This window comes from Exophiala bonariae (genome assembly GCF_035927105.1).
Source record: "Exophiala bonariae strain CCFEE 5792 chromosome Unknown scaffold_19, whole genome shotgun sequence".
Taxonomy (NCBI): domain Eukaryota; kingdom Fungi; phylum Ascomycota; class Eurotiomycetes; order Chaetothyriales; family Herpotrichiellaceae; genus Exophiala; species Exophiala bonariae.
The window spans coordinates 290,833-304,272 of NW_027042494.1; the positions used below are offsets into that span (position 1 = coordinate 290,833).

The following is a 13,440-nucleotide window of genomic DNA, read 5'->3' on the forward strand; positions in this document are numbered from 1 at the left end:
AGCGTACTGGTACGTGGCAGAAAATGATCTGAAGGACCCTTGGTATTGGCTGGGTTCCGCCATCTCTCTTGCCACCACCTGTGGATTAAACCAGCGCTCCACAATCGCGAAGAAGGATGCACGAACGGCGAAACTCTGGAAGCGAATATTCTGGTCCTGTTATATACGAGATCGAGTCATGGCGATTTCAATGCGGAAACCGATGCGGTTAAAGGACGAGGCTCACCTGCTACCGATGTTGACGATGGACGATTTCGAATTGGACCCAATCCATACTTCCATCACTGCGGTTCGAGATTGCGCCTTCTTCGCGAGTAGAACCACTAGAGTGGCGCTTGCCGAAATGTGCATATCCAAGATCAAGATCTTATCCATCATTGGTCGCGTCATCCGGAAACTCTACGTGCTGCAAGGTTTTGCCGGGACAACAGCGGATTCCATCATGCTCTATTCGCCCAAGAAATCCAACATTGAAGTGAAAGATGTCCTCGAACTACAGAATGAACTCGACCTTTGGCAACGGACATTACCACCTAATTGTCAAATCACGAATTACAATGTCGGCCAACAACCCAGCGAAATATTTCTGCATCTTCACAGATCCGTGCTGAGCATGATGTTCTGGATGGCGTTGGAGGCACTGCACAGACCGACGACATTGGCCAAGGACCCGTCGATCTCGCTGAGCAATATTCTCCAGAAAGTCCCTCGACCACGAGTTAAAGAAGCCGCAGAGCGCATGTCGGAACTGGTACAGTCATTACGCGAGCAGGATTTGGTGCGCTTCCTTCCTCCAATCTCCGTTGCATTCATGTTACCTGCGATCGCATCGTTCCTCGTTGAGATTAAATCGACCGGAAAGTCTTTGGGTGACCTTCCAGGCCATCAATTTCATCAATGTGTGCGAGCGTTGTTGAGCTTGAGAGATATCTGGCCAATCGCGGATTCTGCTTGCTTCCTTGTCGGGCTCATGATCACAAACAGTCAGATCGGGACGGCAAGGACGTTGGGGATGCAAGCTGTGCCTGTCGCTGTGGCGAACGACAGCCTAGAGAGTTCGCGAGAGAGCTCAGTCCTCAGTCAACAGGCTGAAGAAACCGAGAACACGAATACCAGAGGAAACGGTGAACCCTACCAATCGCGTTTTCCAGACGAAGAGGACCTAGAAGATGAAGAAGACGACGAAGAACTGACCAGCCATCCCGAAATACCCGGCGTTATTGTGCCCGCGACGATCGATCTGGGTTATTCGCCCGTCAATATGGGTGAATTCCCAGGTGAATGCGGCGAGCAATTCCAATTCCCATGGACAATGGCCGAATTCGGCTTCAACGACGGTGGGGCATTTATGTTGGATGAGAACGACATGTATAACATGGATCCCGTCATGGGTGACTATGGCGGAATCGGTAGTGGAATGGGTGGCGATGATGGGGAGTTTGATCCCGGATTAATGGATTTCGGGCACACTGGTGCTTCTGACATGCGATCTTCGGATAACCTTTTACACGAAAATCCGCCCGCTGCTGGTGGTGGTAGGAGTGCTATGACAACAAACGCTGGCGAGTGGGATCCTGCAACGACGCAGCAGGTGTATTCCCAGCATCGAAAAATGGGATTGCCAACTTGAGAGTCTCCCCTTGCGCGTTCCCAGCATCTATGGAACCCCAGTTCAACCTGCTCCGTTCGACTGGCACTGATATCCGAGTGATTCCATAGAACCGATGGAAGGAGAAGCATATATATGAAAGGAGAGACACGGCGACCCAAAACCGAAGGGGAAGCCCAAACGATCTCACATGTCTGTACTCCTGTCCTTGTCCTCGGAGGAGGACTTCGCGGTCCACCAGGACGTCATGCTCAGATGATATCTCAGACATCCAGCGGAAGCACCAGTGTGGGTGCGATCAAGACCAGGGTCTATCATAGGCTAGTAGTCAATCTTGATCCAATCCAATGCTGTAGTCCGGTCCGCTACAGCTGGGCTACACGTAACACCTTCCCGCCCCGCCCCGCCACCATCGCCTGATCCAGCACTCGAAGGTATAAGTCTACAGATTGTCATACATATAAATATATATGTCGAAACCCCACTCGACAGACATATATATCAGTGAGACGGAAAATTGCGAACAAATGATAGGCGAGAGGGAGAAACTCCACACAGATAGCACGATACGGTGAGACGAGTTGAGATGAGATGGGGCTGGAATGAATGTCGTCAGGCGAGGTTGAGGACAAGCACCTTTCTCGAGAACAGTCACCACCAGGAGATACCAATTGATGTAGATGCCATCACCATGAGAAATGTATACCATACCGAACCAGTGCTAGACCCATGACCGGTGAACCAGACAAAAGGGGTTTCTGAAGGACGAAATGTATGCATCGTAGACAGCCAAGTATATATTCATCCACATACACATATATGCGAATGAAATAGTGACCCGGGACCGAGGGAAACGGCGCGGTGGCGTCACATGTTCGGTCGTGGCCATCTGTGAATGAAATTCATGTCAACGCCGAAGCCCATGCTTTGCAGGGCGTATAGATGGAAGGCCTTCTTCCATTTCGGTTCGGTTCGGTTCAGTTCAATGTTCATTTTATTTTATACTTTGTCTCGTTGATCTCGTTCTCCGTCAGATTCGATGCGTCCTCTGGCCAGTACGTGCCCTAGGTAGTCGTGCTTCCATCTCACATGGATCAAAAAGTCTACTAACGCTCGATCAATCGCTCACTCAGGCGGACAGACTACCTAGGGATCATGTCTGCCATTTAATCATTTCGCTTCGACTGAGCCTCAGCGGGGTCAATATACTGCGTTGATGCCTTCGATGCCCTCAATGTAAATGCCAGGCTACGGCGTCACGACCTCACGTCCTCGGCCCCAGCTTCTCCAATATCCTCGGCCCTTGCTCCTCCCACTCCTGCTTGCTGATCCACATATTCTCCTTGTCGGCCATGATGTTGGCGAGCACAGCACCGCCGAGGAAGACCATGTGTCTCCGTCGCGGGGGATCCTCTATCCGGACCTTGAACTTATTCAGCCGTTCGGGATTGCCGCCCAGCACGCGGTGCAGCCAGAGTTGTTTGAGTTCCTTCTCGAGCCGCGACGGGAGTCCGGGATACATGCTCGATCCGCCCGAGAGGACGATGGCCTTGTAGAGCGAGGAACGGACGTCGACGTCGGCGGCCTGGATCGTGTTGAAGAGGAATTCTGCGATGCCCGGTTGCTCGACGTCGACCAGGTGCGGTTGGAATAGACATTCAGGGGCTTCGAAGCGTTCGCTGCCTACGCGGATCACACGGCCGTCGGGCAGGGTGTAGGATTCGACCAGAACGGTGGTGTCTTCGGAGAGGCGCTGGTCGAGGGCGAGGTCGTAGGAGACGTAGCAGAGTTTCTCTTTGATCTGGCGGACGGTTTCGAAGTCGGCGGTTCGGTTGAGGGCGTAGCCGCGACGGAGGAGCAGAGCGATCAGGTTTCTCGTCACATCGCGACCGGCGACGTCCAGACGGCGGGTGAGATGGTTGAGCACGGTGGATTCATAGACGGGCACGATATGGGTGACACCATCGCCGGAGTCCACGACGACGCCGGAAGATAATCCTTGAGCGTACAGAGCCAAGACGGCTTGAATGGCCACGTAGACGCCGCCAAAGTTGTAGTTCTCGAACATGACCTGACACATCTGCTCGCGATTCTTGAGGGGATTCATGGGGGGTTCGGTCAGCAGGATCTTGCGCCCCGTGGTGTCGATTTTGAGCTTCTCGTTGAATGTGAAGTCCCACAGGTGTAGCATGTCATCCCATTTCTTGACGATGCCGTTCTCCATCTATTCCGAAAGAGCAGCGGAGTCCTGGTCAGCAGTCGGACATTGGGTTTATGGAACGGGGCACAGGCTGCAGTGCCGGGACATACAGGATAACTGATCTGAAGCATGGAACGCGCGGCAGCAGCTTCATCACCACACATGATATCCTTGACCACAATATCTCCAGCCCGCTCTTCCGAACGTAGGATGGGTCGACCGACTATGGAGGGGAATTGATGTTCGGGGAAGTTCTGTGGGTGGGATGGTGGTCAGTGGAACGAGATCATCTCGGAGTATTAGTTCTGTAGAATGGACATACCTGAGCGGCATAGCCGACTTTGAGGAAACCGGTACCCCCATCGAGAACTGTTGTGTCGGCGTCAGCATGGTTGTGGATGGAGTTGGAGGGGTGGGAATACCAATGGGTGGTTCGGCCATTTTGGAGTGAGTGGGATGATGTGGTACAGTCTGTTGATGGTGATGAGAGCGTCACGACATGCGGAAGGGAAGATCGAAAGGGATGGCCGTGTGAGCAAAAAACATCCAAGGCAGACGGGTTGTGAGGGACTGGTCAGTGGTAGTAATGCTGGACCGCCAACTACGTACCTCACCGGAAGTGCAGTTTACCTGGTCACTCTTGGTTCTTGGTGTACGAATCCCACCATCCACTTCGGCCCCCGACGCCAAGCTTCTTCAACCGCCTTTGCCATAATCTGGCTGCAAAGGTACCTAGAATTATGGGCGTTTGTCTAGCATTTCGAGGTACCTCTCCAGACTTCAGGATGGGTCCCATTGAATCACTGCAACATGAATGCATTCATCAAAATCCAATGCTCTAGTCAAGTCATTATCATTTCTTCATAAATCCATATGGATACCAATCATCACTTGTAGCAGGTCGTTGCATGTTCGCTCACTCGCTCGCTCGCTATGCATCTCTATGCCATGCGTTTCATTCCAAGGCACTCGAAACATTCACCACATCCAGCTCTGATTCAAAGTTTGAGAAAGTAGAACCACTTCAAAAACAAATCATAGACCAAAAAATGCATCGCTGCACAATTCCTATCATCCATCGAACCTCTCAATGCCACCATCAAACTTTGAAGATGGCCTCTACCATGTCGCCTCCAAAATTCATAAATGTAGTCCGGGGCTTCTCCATTTTTCGTTCTCTCGGCGTGGCGGAAACGGTCGAATGCTTCAGAGCACCCAAAATATCAATACTCACTCCTTTTCAATAGTCACCGTGACGGCTACGACTCACCGCACGTCTATCTCTATCCCCTCGGTCCTCTTCATACTCGATCATCCGTCTCTCGCGGTTGGAGTCTTCAATCTGTTTCCGATCGTCGTATTTGCCTCGCACGCTACCACTACGATAGCTGTCGCTGCTTTGTGGTTGAGGCCCGTCGTAGTACCAATTGCCATCTCGACCTTTATAGTAGCCTCCGCCTTCTTTCGCCCGGCGTCGTCGCTCTCTTTCCAATCGTTTCTTGTGATGTTCTTCTCGTTGTTGTAACATCTCCTTGTGATGCATATGCTCGGAGGATACTTCATTCCACTCACTGACGGCGCCCTTGATGCCAAGAGCTGCAATTCCAATGGCCGCCGCATCTTGCCAGCGTGCTGATCGTTGTTGTTTATGAGCCTCTTCTGGAGACAAAGTGCCTTGCTTGACACTTTCAATGCGCTTGTCGTGGTTTTCTATCGACGAATAGACCTTTGAGGCAGCATGAATGGTCGCAACGCTGGCCAATGCAGCCGTAATCCACTTCTTGCGAGCCACTTTTCGGCATTTCTTTTCCTCCTCGGTGGAAGAATCGAGGGATGAAGAGGACGAGGAGCTGCTAGAAGAACCACGACGGCGACGAGATCGACCAGAGCTAGATTTTGCTCGAACGCGAGATCGCGGAGGGACGGAGCCTTCTGAATCGTAGTAGTCATCACTGCGGCGGTCACGATAAGGGACCATGGCTCCAGCACCAGCTCCCGCCGCTCCTGCTGCAATGGCTCGGTTGTCCATAGAACTGGCTCGCCGATCATATCGTCCCGGGCGTCTTGGGAGGACTTCACCTTTGTGCCTGACCACCTCAACAATTTCCTCGTCCGACCCCACATCGCGTCGGCGACGTAGCACCATTCCTTTTTCTTCCATTGTTCGTTGATCATAGATGTCTCGATCTTCTTCCGGAACTCTGCCTCGCATCTTGCGGTATCGGTGCTGGACAGGATCCCAAACTTTGTCGCCATGTTTAAGAACGACGGGGACGGCATTCAAGGTTAAACCTAGAGCCTGTTCCGCCATGTTGCCTGACGGTAACTGGATGCAGGAGTGGTGGCAAGGGTCGGGTGCGGTTCAAGTCGGACAATCACACAGTATACGAGCGCCGGATGGGTGTGGGTTGTGCGCCCGAGTCTAAGGTGGGCGGGTTGATTATTGATTGCTGGATAATCCCAGGTCTATGCTTTCTTTGAATGGATGGGATATGAAGGCATACAGAACACAAACATAATGTAGCGCTGCAAACAAATTAACAAAACGGATAACCACTTGAAGGTGGGTTTATTGGAGTAGAAGAGAAGGTTAGGATGTCGAGTCGGAAAGTGTGGTGGTAGTGATACTGGGAGGCTGGAGTGACGGGTGTGGCTACACGTTAGGTTAAATGAACCAAAGCAGAAACAGAAGGGGCGGTAAGTGGTACAGATCGTGGATAGTGCTGGTGGAGGAGGTGGTGGTGATGCCCGTGATGGGACGGGCGAGTCCACTATCCGTAGTTTGAACTTTCAATTTGGACCGAGATCGATGGGTAGCGGGAAAGACGTCATCGGGGGGCAGCTATGCCCGAAAAGAGAGGCATTGCAAGGAGCTTGAAAATCAGGGTATAGAATTCAGTGGATGGGAAGTCAAATTGGAATTGAATCGGACGAAACACGAGGGGACGATTCAGAGAAGATGAGAAAGGTCCAGAAGTCCAGAGGCAAACGTGGGTCATGTGGCTCTTCTTTTGTGAAGGAAAAAGAAGAAAGCTCATCCAAGTACCAAGCAATCGCGCACCCTGCCGGACGGCGAGTGGCGCGTTGGAAAAGGTTCCATCAAAAATGCTTGTCAGGGAGTCAGTCCAGGGTGTTGCAGTGGTCCAAGAAAAGCGGATGTAAGGGCACCAAAGGTACGAGTACTCGGTACTCATGGGGTGGAGAGGAGAGAAAAAGGACACGGCATTGTGAAATGGCATTTCTAACCACGACCCCATAACCAGGATTCAACTGGATCGATCGACGAGAGTAATAGAAAGCTTCACGAAGAAGACTTGTTCATCCAGCCCAGTCTGCCACAATGTGGTGGCTCAAATGACGTAGTGGCCATGGATGAGGATAAGGGATGTTGCTGCGAGTATTCAGCACGGGCGGCCAGGAGCCACTGGCAGGAGTACCTAGGTATGCTTTGATCCGCCCTCCCGAATATCTCCATAGCTATGAAACTGAATGACAACGCACACGTATCAAATGGATGGAGACATCGATTTGTGTAACAATCTTGCTAGACATGGTCTGTATCAGTACTTCCCGGGCTTAATGGGCGCAACGTGCTGGATCAATTCAACGCTGGTGGAAGAGCCCCGATTAACCGACCGCCATGCCCCGGCCTGCATGACACTGGCAGTGGTCAGACTCCCAAGCCCTCACCGCCGTCAGCCATCTTGCCATCCCGAGGATAGTTAGTCAAGTCGTCGTCTGGACCTCTTCCTGAGCGCCTTTCTATTTGAGGCCTCTGCTTGCGAATCCAGTCTCGTCTACTGTATCAGAGCAGAATCCCTTGGCTGGTAGCCTAGGTATCTTGGAGTAACTCCAATGGCTTTAACTTTTCCAGGATATCGCTTGCCGCTCGGATCCCGACGACTTGCATTAAGTTGACTGCAAGGCAGACCCGGACCTCCTAGATGGTAGATACCTAGGTACACTTTTCACCTAGCCAAGACTTGCTTCCAAGTTCAAAGTTGCGAGTGAGCATCCGTGATTTAGTCACATCGATGGGTACGTATGGAAGGACACGGACGGTCAGTCAATATCAGGCATAATGCGTCGGCTTGGCTGTCCAGGTGGAGTGAACGAGCTGATGGTCTCGAGAGGCTGTGGCACCACACTTCTTCATGCAACTGCACGACTGTATATGGATATGGTCAATCGTGAGGTAGTGGGCGGGAGGTGGACGACAGTGAAAAGCGTAATATATATAATGCATGTCTGACTCGATCGTAACAAGACACCTCAGAGCGTCAACTCAGGCCTGTCAATTGTCAATATCGAGCCTCGGTTTCCCTTCAATATCAGCACATCTTCGGCACAACAACAGTCAATGATAGAGACTGAGTTGCAATTTGACATCCGTGCTATGAGCCCCCAGTTGTATCCTCTCATTTTTGGCAAGCCTGTGACCCCGAATCGTTCAACGAATTGTATATGTAAGTGCTGTCTCAGTTAATATACAAACTCGATTCCAACACAAAAACCCTTCCGCCGTTCAATATGATTACAATTCCCCATGTTTGGTGATATCCGAATCCAAGTCGCCGATATCGATAGTGGCATTTCCAGCGGCAAACAATTGATCCCACGTCTTCTTCACTTCAACCAGAGCAAGATCGAAACGTGCACCCATCGCCCACGCAACACCAACCTAAAAACGTCAGCAAGTTTCTTGAGCAGCAGGAACTTCAAATCACTCACCATACTGCCAGCCACCACCAGCAGAAACCCGACCACCACCGCCATTAACATGTACATCTCCTTTCTCTCCGATGCCACCTGCTCCGCCGTCTTTTCCCTAACAGCGACACGCGGTGCCGTTCCGTCTGCACCGCCATTGGCAGCAGCCGCAGCCTCCGCACTCTGCGAGGGGAAGATAGACTCGATAAATTGCTCCACCTTTCCACATGCGATGCTGATCTTCAGATAATTGGGGTCCTCTGGTCGATTCTTCTTTCGGATCGATCGTATGTGTTTGGTGAATACCTCGGTCACCAGCTTGAGGTTCTGTGTTGACTGAATCATGATCTCACACGCCTGCCCTTTGGTAATCTTGATGTTTCGCTGGAACATGGCGTAATTTCGGAAACATAGATCTAGCGTGGCAATTGCCATGGTCTGAGGGATTGCGCAGAAGTTGAACACACTCTGCTCGCGCAGGCCTGCGAGGTAGAACAAACATTCGTCCGCATGGTCGAGAGCGTTCAAGATCATTTCAGAGTTGCAGTTGAGTGCCTGTTGCTTGTACTCTGGCTTGAAAAGATCCTCAAACTTGTCAACATGCTTGGACCAAATCTCTTTGGGCCAGAACTTCCGTGCATCATCAAAATCTTCTCTGACGTCTCGGATGATATTGACTTTTTGCAAAAACAATCCCATGGACCGATGTAAATTGCTTCGATCAAGCAGGGCAGGGTTGCCGTACTTGCTTTCGACAAACATTCTGGTCAGCCCTTCTCCAACCAGGCCGGCGACATAGTAGCAGTAGAGATCGTAATCTTCTACTTTGTCCACGCCATTCTCATTGAATTCGGCGTTCAGACAATAGTCTGCCATGCCATTTCCCATCTTTTCAGCGATGTCCCTTATGATCTCCTGATATTCAGGCTTGATCTTGTTGAACTCTGCCGTGACACATCCAAAGTTGACCAATAGTTCACGGTCCTTTTCTTCTGGTCTGTTTCCATCAAAGTGCCAGCCCTCAACCGTGAGAATCTCGTGGAACTTTCGGAGTAAGGGTTCTTTGGTCTTTGCAGGGATCGAGGTATCATCTTCGATTGTGTCTAGACCCCGTAAGGCCAGATAGAAAAGAGTGACAGGAATGAGCAATTCAGGGTGAAGTTCTTGAATGACGGCCGAGAAACTTCGGCTGGTCAGATCCAGATATTTGAAGCATTCTTTGGTCGTCTCCGACTCCTTGCTCTCGTTGCGCTCATGGACAGCGTTGTGCCAGACTTTCCTGTTAGGATCTCAGTAAATACTCAAGTGCGTCACAGGTCTTTCCTCACCATTGAATTATCGCGCGCAATTCCTGGACGTGAAGCAGGTAGTATAGGACTTCTGAAGCTTTCGGCATCTTGATCTCGGTTGTAATCGAAAATGTGAAGGCCGAGCTTGTTTTCACGTGAATTAAAAAGTGGGCGAGAGGGGGGTAGACAACAATTGTAGAGATTGAATAGAGAGCGACAACCCGAAGATGAAAGAAGAAGAAACGTGGACTTTTGGAACTTTTTTCAACGTAGAACTCTTGGAATCAGCATAGCACCGCTCTGCGCTGGGTCTAGAGCATTTGGTCTCTAACAAATCTCGGGATTCCGCAGGGTCAGTGGTTGTTTAGGCTGGCAGGCGAGTTTGTGTGGAGAAACTCCAAGCCGAATGGTACGATGGGGTGGCACAGAGAGGCAAAGCGGGTGAACTACGGCCGAATACTCCTCCTTACCGAGAGGAGTAATATCACGTGATTTATTTGTCCCGCTGGGGCGCCACATGCCCAGCCTGAGTGATTCGCAATGTGGCTGAGCTTGGCAGTGGTTTCTTGGTCAAGGCTGCACTCGAACCTGCGATGACTTCATGTGCAGTAGTACTCGTAGTCGGATTGCAAGAGGGACCCTTCTAACGGGCACACGCGGCAATTTGTCCTCACCTGAAATTCTTATCACTAAGGCTTCACCATATCTGTCACGACTATCCAACTCCAACATCGCACTACTCTTCTATCCTTCAAACTCTTCCATACATACCTCTCCCTCTTATCCACCCCGTACCCTCAACAATCACTCTTCAAACATTCAACAGCCTAAATTTATCTGCGGTTCAAGAGGGTTGATATCCTTAGCATAGGATACAACCACACCTGTCGCGAGCATGGTTGTCGACACCTCTTACTATGACGCATTAGGCGTAAAACCCGACGCTACAGAGTTGGAAATCAAGAAAGCATATAGAAAACTCGCCATAACCACCCATCCCGACAAAAACCCTGGCGATGAAACCGCTCACGAACGTTTCCAATCCGTTGGTGAAGCCTACCAGGTTTTGTCCAATAAAGATACGCGAGCTGCCTACGACAAATATGGCAAAGAAAAGGCCATGCCGAGAGAAGGCTTCGAAGACCCCGCAGAATTCTTTTCCATGATCTTTGGTGGTGATGCCTTTGTTGACATTATTGGCGAGCTTTCTTTACTGAAAGATCTCACACATACCATGGATATCACCATGGAACAGATGGAGGAAGAGGAGCTTGCTAAATCTGCCGAGGAGAAGCTAAACCTTCATGAGGAGAAAGAACAAGAGGCTACTGCTGCAGGTGTCTCAGCTGGATTATCTGGTGCCGGGTTAAGCGATAAAGAAAGAGAAGCAAGAGCAGATGCCAGCTCGCCATCAGCATCAAGTGCTGCTGCACCCCCACCTCCACCTTATGTGGCTGGAGAAGATGCCCCGGCTGCATCATCTGAAAAGGTCTCTGGTACCAGCACCCCGCAAAGACGATACCTGGGACAGCAAGCAATCATGGATCGCTCCGAAGAAGATGCTCGAATGGACGCTGCAGGGCTCAGCCCCGAGGAGAAAGATCTGCAGAAGAAGAAAAAGAAGGGCGGGCTGACAAAGGAGCAGCGCGAGAAACTCGAGGCATATGAGCGAGAACGACGAAAGCAGCGTGAAGAGAGAGTGGACACTTTGGCCAAGAAACTCGTTGATCGGATCAGCGTGTGGACTGAGACTGAAAAGGGCGCCGAAGTGACCCATGCATTCCAGGAAAAAACGAGACTGGAAGTGGAAAACTTGAAGATGGAATCGTTCGGTATTGAAATCTTACATGCCGTCAGTCAAACGTATCTATCAAAGGCCACCTCGTTCCTGAAATCTCAGAAATTCCTCGGTATCTCAGGCTTCTTCTCTCGCCTGAAGGACAAGGGCACCTTGGCCAAAGACACCTGGAACACCATCTCTACAGCGATCGACGCACAGCTCACCATGGAGGAAATGGCGAAGCTAGAAGAAAAGGGTGGTGCCGACTGGACCGACGAAAAGAAAGCAGAATACGAGCGAAAAGTGACTGGTAAGATTCTCGCCGCAGCTTGGCGTGGCTCGAGATTTGAAATCCAGGGTATTCTGCGGGAAGTCTGCGACAAGGTCCTGAACGATAAGAACGTTAGGCTAGAGAAGCGTGTTGAGCGTGCACATGCTCTCGTCCTCATTGGAACCATATATCAAAAGGTAAGCCTCAAGTGCTCTAATTCATCCGTTGGTAATTTCCCCCAAACGTTTACTAACATGAAATCCCCTACTCACAGGCCGAACGTGATCCCGACGAGGAAGGTGACTTTATGGCCTTTGAGCAATTGATGGCCGAGTCGATGAAGAAACAGGAAAAGAAGAAAGAAAAGGAGAAGGAGAAAGAACCTGAAGCTTCGGCCAGCGGCAGCCATCGACATCACTTTGGACACAAGGAGAAAGACCCGGCTGAGGCATCCCGCGCGTCGGCCTCCTAGGAGACTCATGGCCACACGGGCCGTGCACGAAAAGCTGCCTCCACCTCGTCCTGGTGGTGTTCTTTCCCTTGTGGTGTTCGGGACTTGTGATTGAACGCGGGAAAGACTGAGTGACTAATTGAGCGGGCCGCATGACTCGAGGTTCCGAGTACTACAGGAATCACTGGCCTCCTCCATATTAGAGGGCAGCAAGGAAAAGAGGGAAGGAGATGCGAGGCAGGGCAAGGAAAGGCGTGATGATTCTTGGAAACTCATATCTTTCTCTTGCTGGCCTCTTGTCCCTATTTTCACCCAAGAGTTCGAATTCGCAGTTGGAAATTTCGCACTGAAAGCAAGCCACTGACACGGAACGACAAATGAAGGACGATCCTGAACCCCTACACTCCACGAGCTCGCATCCTCCCGTCCCATCCGCCCCCTTTGCATCGCTCCGCTCTCGGACGCCTGCTTTTCCATCCCGCGATATAGACCGCCACGGCGTTTTTCCATAGGACGCATGTCTAGTTGGGACCAACTAGCTAGCTAGACCTTTGATTCATCATGGGCAGCCGAGGGCTCGTTTTGCCCACTACTACATTAATTGCACCGAGATTGAATTGATACCCCTTCACATATTACGTACTTCCTTCAATGTTTCCTTGGATTAGATCGGTTTATACACGGACTGACCTTGGCCATCCAATACGTGACAAATCTCCAACTGACCATTTGCTCGAGATATATATGCAGACTTGGACCGTTTCTCTGGGAGGGAATATGACGACTCGATCGGATTGATATAGTTAGAGGATTGGTCATTCTTGATTGGAGTGTATCAATTGGATATATACGTCTTTTCTCGATCGTGTCGTTCACTCTCTCATGGTCAATGCCAATCTCCTCCCTTTTCTCAGCCATTTGTCTTCACCATTCCGACAGACCAGTAGAATAGCAAAATTCGCAAGTGTGGGTATCATTGTATAGATGTAGCCGAATCCAGCAAAAGTGGTGATTTTCTCTCTTTCTCCCAAAACTCCGATCCATAAAGACCGGCATGCTTCCGCTACCAACCCTCTACCTCGACCCATCCCTCCCAGATGACGATCCAATTTGACAAAAGAAATGTTCAA

General features: G+C 50.7%; 4 protein-coding genes across 4 annotated transcripts; 1 reads left to right on the plus strand and 3 right to left on the minus strand.

Annotated features, from left to right (window-relative positions):
• Positions 1–2,873: 2,873 nt before the first annotated feature.
• On the minus strand, positions 2,874–4,250 carry ARP2_1 (Arp2/3 complex subunit, actin nucleation center; the record flags this gene model as incomplete). The annotated part of the gene is made up of 4 exons (XM_064847911.1): positions 2,874–3,833; positions 3,920–4,063; positions 4,132–4,178; positions 4,232–4,250. 4 exons carry the CDS (start codon positions 4,248–4,250, stop codon positions 2,874–2,876), a joined length of 1,170 nt encoding a protein of 389 aa, XP_064704450.1.
• A 799-nt stretch (positions 4,251–5,049) lies between these two features.
• LTR84_004335 (uncharacterized protein) lies at positions 5,050–6,120 on the minus strand (the record flags this gene model as incomplete). The annotated part of the gene is made up of 1 exon (XM_064847912.1): positions 5,050–6,120. The coding sequence occupies one exon, from the start codon at positions 6,118–6,120 to the stop codon at positions 5,050–5,052; it is 1,071 nt and encodes a 356-aa protein (XP_064704451.1).
• A 2,223-nt stretch (positions 6,121–8,343) lies between these two features.
• On the minus strand, positions 8,344–9,915 carry LTR84_004336 (uncharacterized protein; the record flags this gene model as incomplete). The annotated part of the gene is made up of 3 exons (XM_064847913.1): positions 8,344–8,490; positions 8,541–9,798; positions 9,848–9,915. The coding sequence occupies 3 exons, from the start codon at positions 9,913–9,915 to the stop codon at positions 8,344–8,346; spliced, it is 1,473 nt and encodes a 490-aa protein (XP_064704452.1).
• A 788-nt stretch (positions 9,916–10,703) lies between these two features.
• LTR84_004337 (uncharacterized protein) lies at positions 10,704–12,331 on the plus strand (the record flags this gene model as incomplete). The annotated part of the gene is made up of 2 exons (XM_064847914.1): positions 10,704–12,056; positions 12,134–12,331. 2 exons carry the CDS (start codon positions 10,704–10,706, stop codon positions 12,329–12,331), a joined length of 1,551 nt encoding a protein of 516 aa, XP_064704453.1.
• Positions 12,332–13,440: the final 1,109 nt, after the last annotated feature.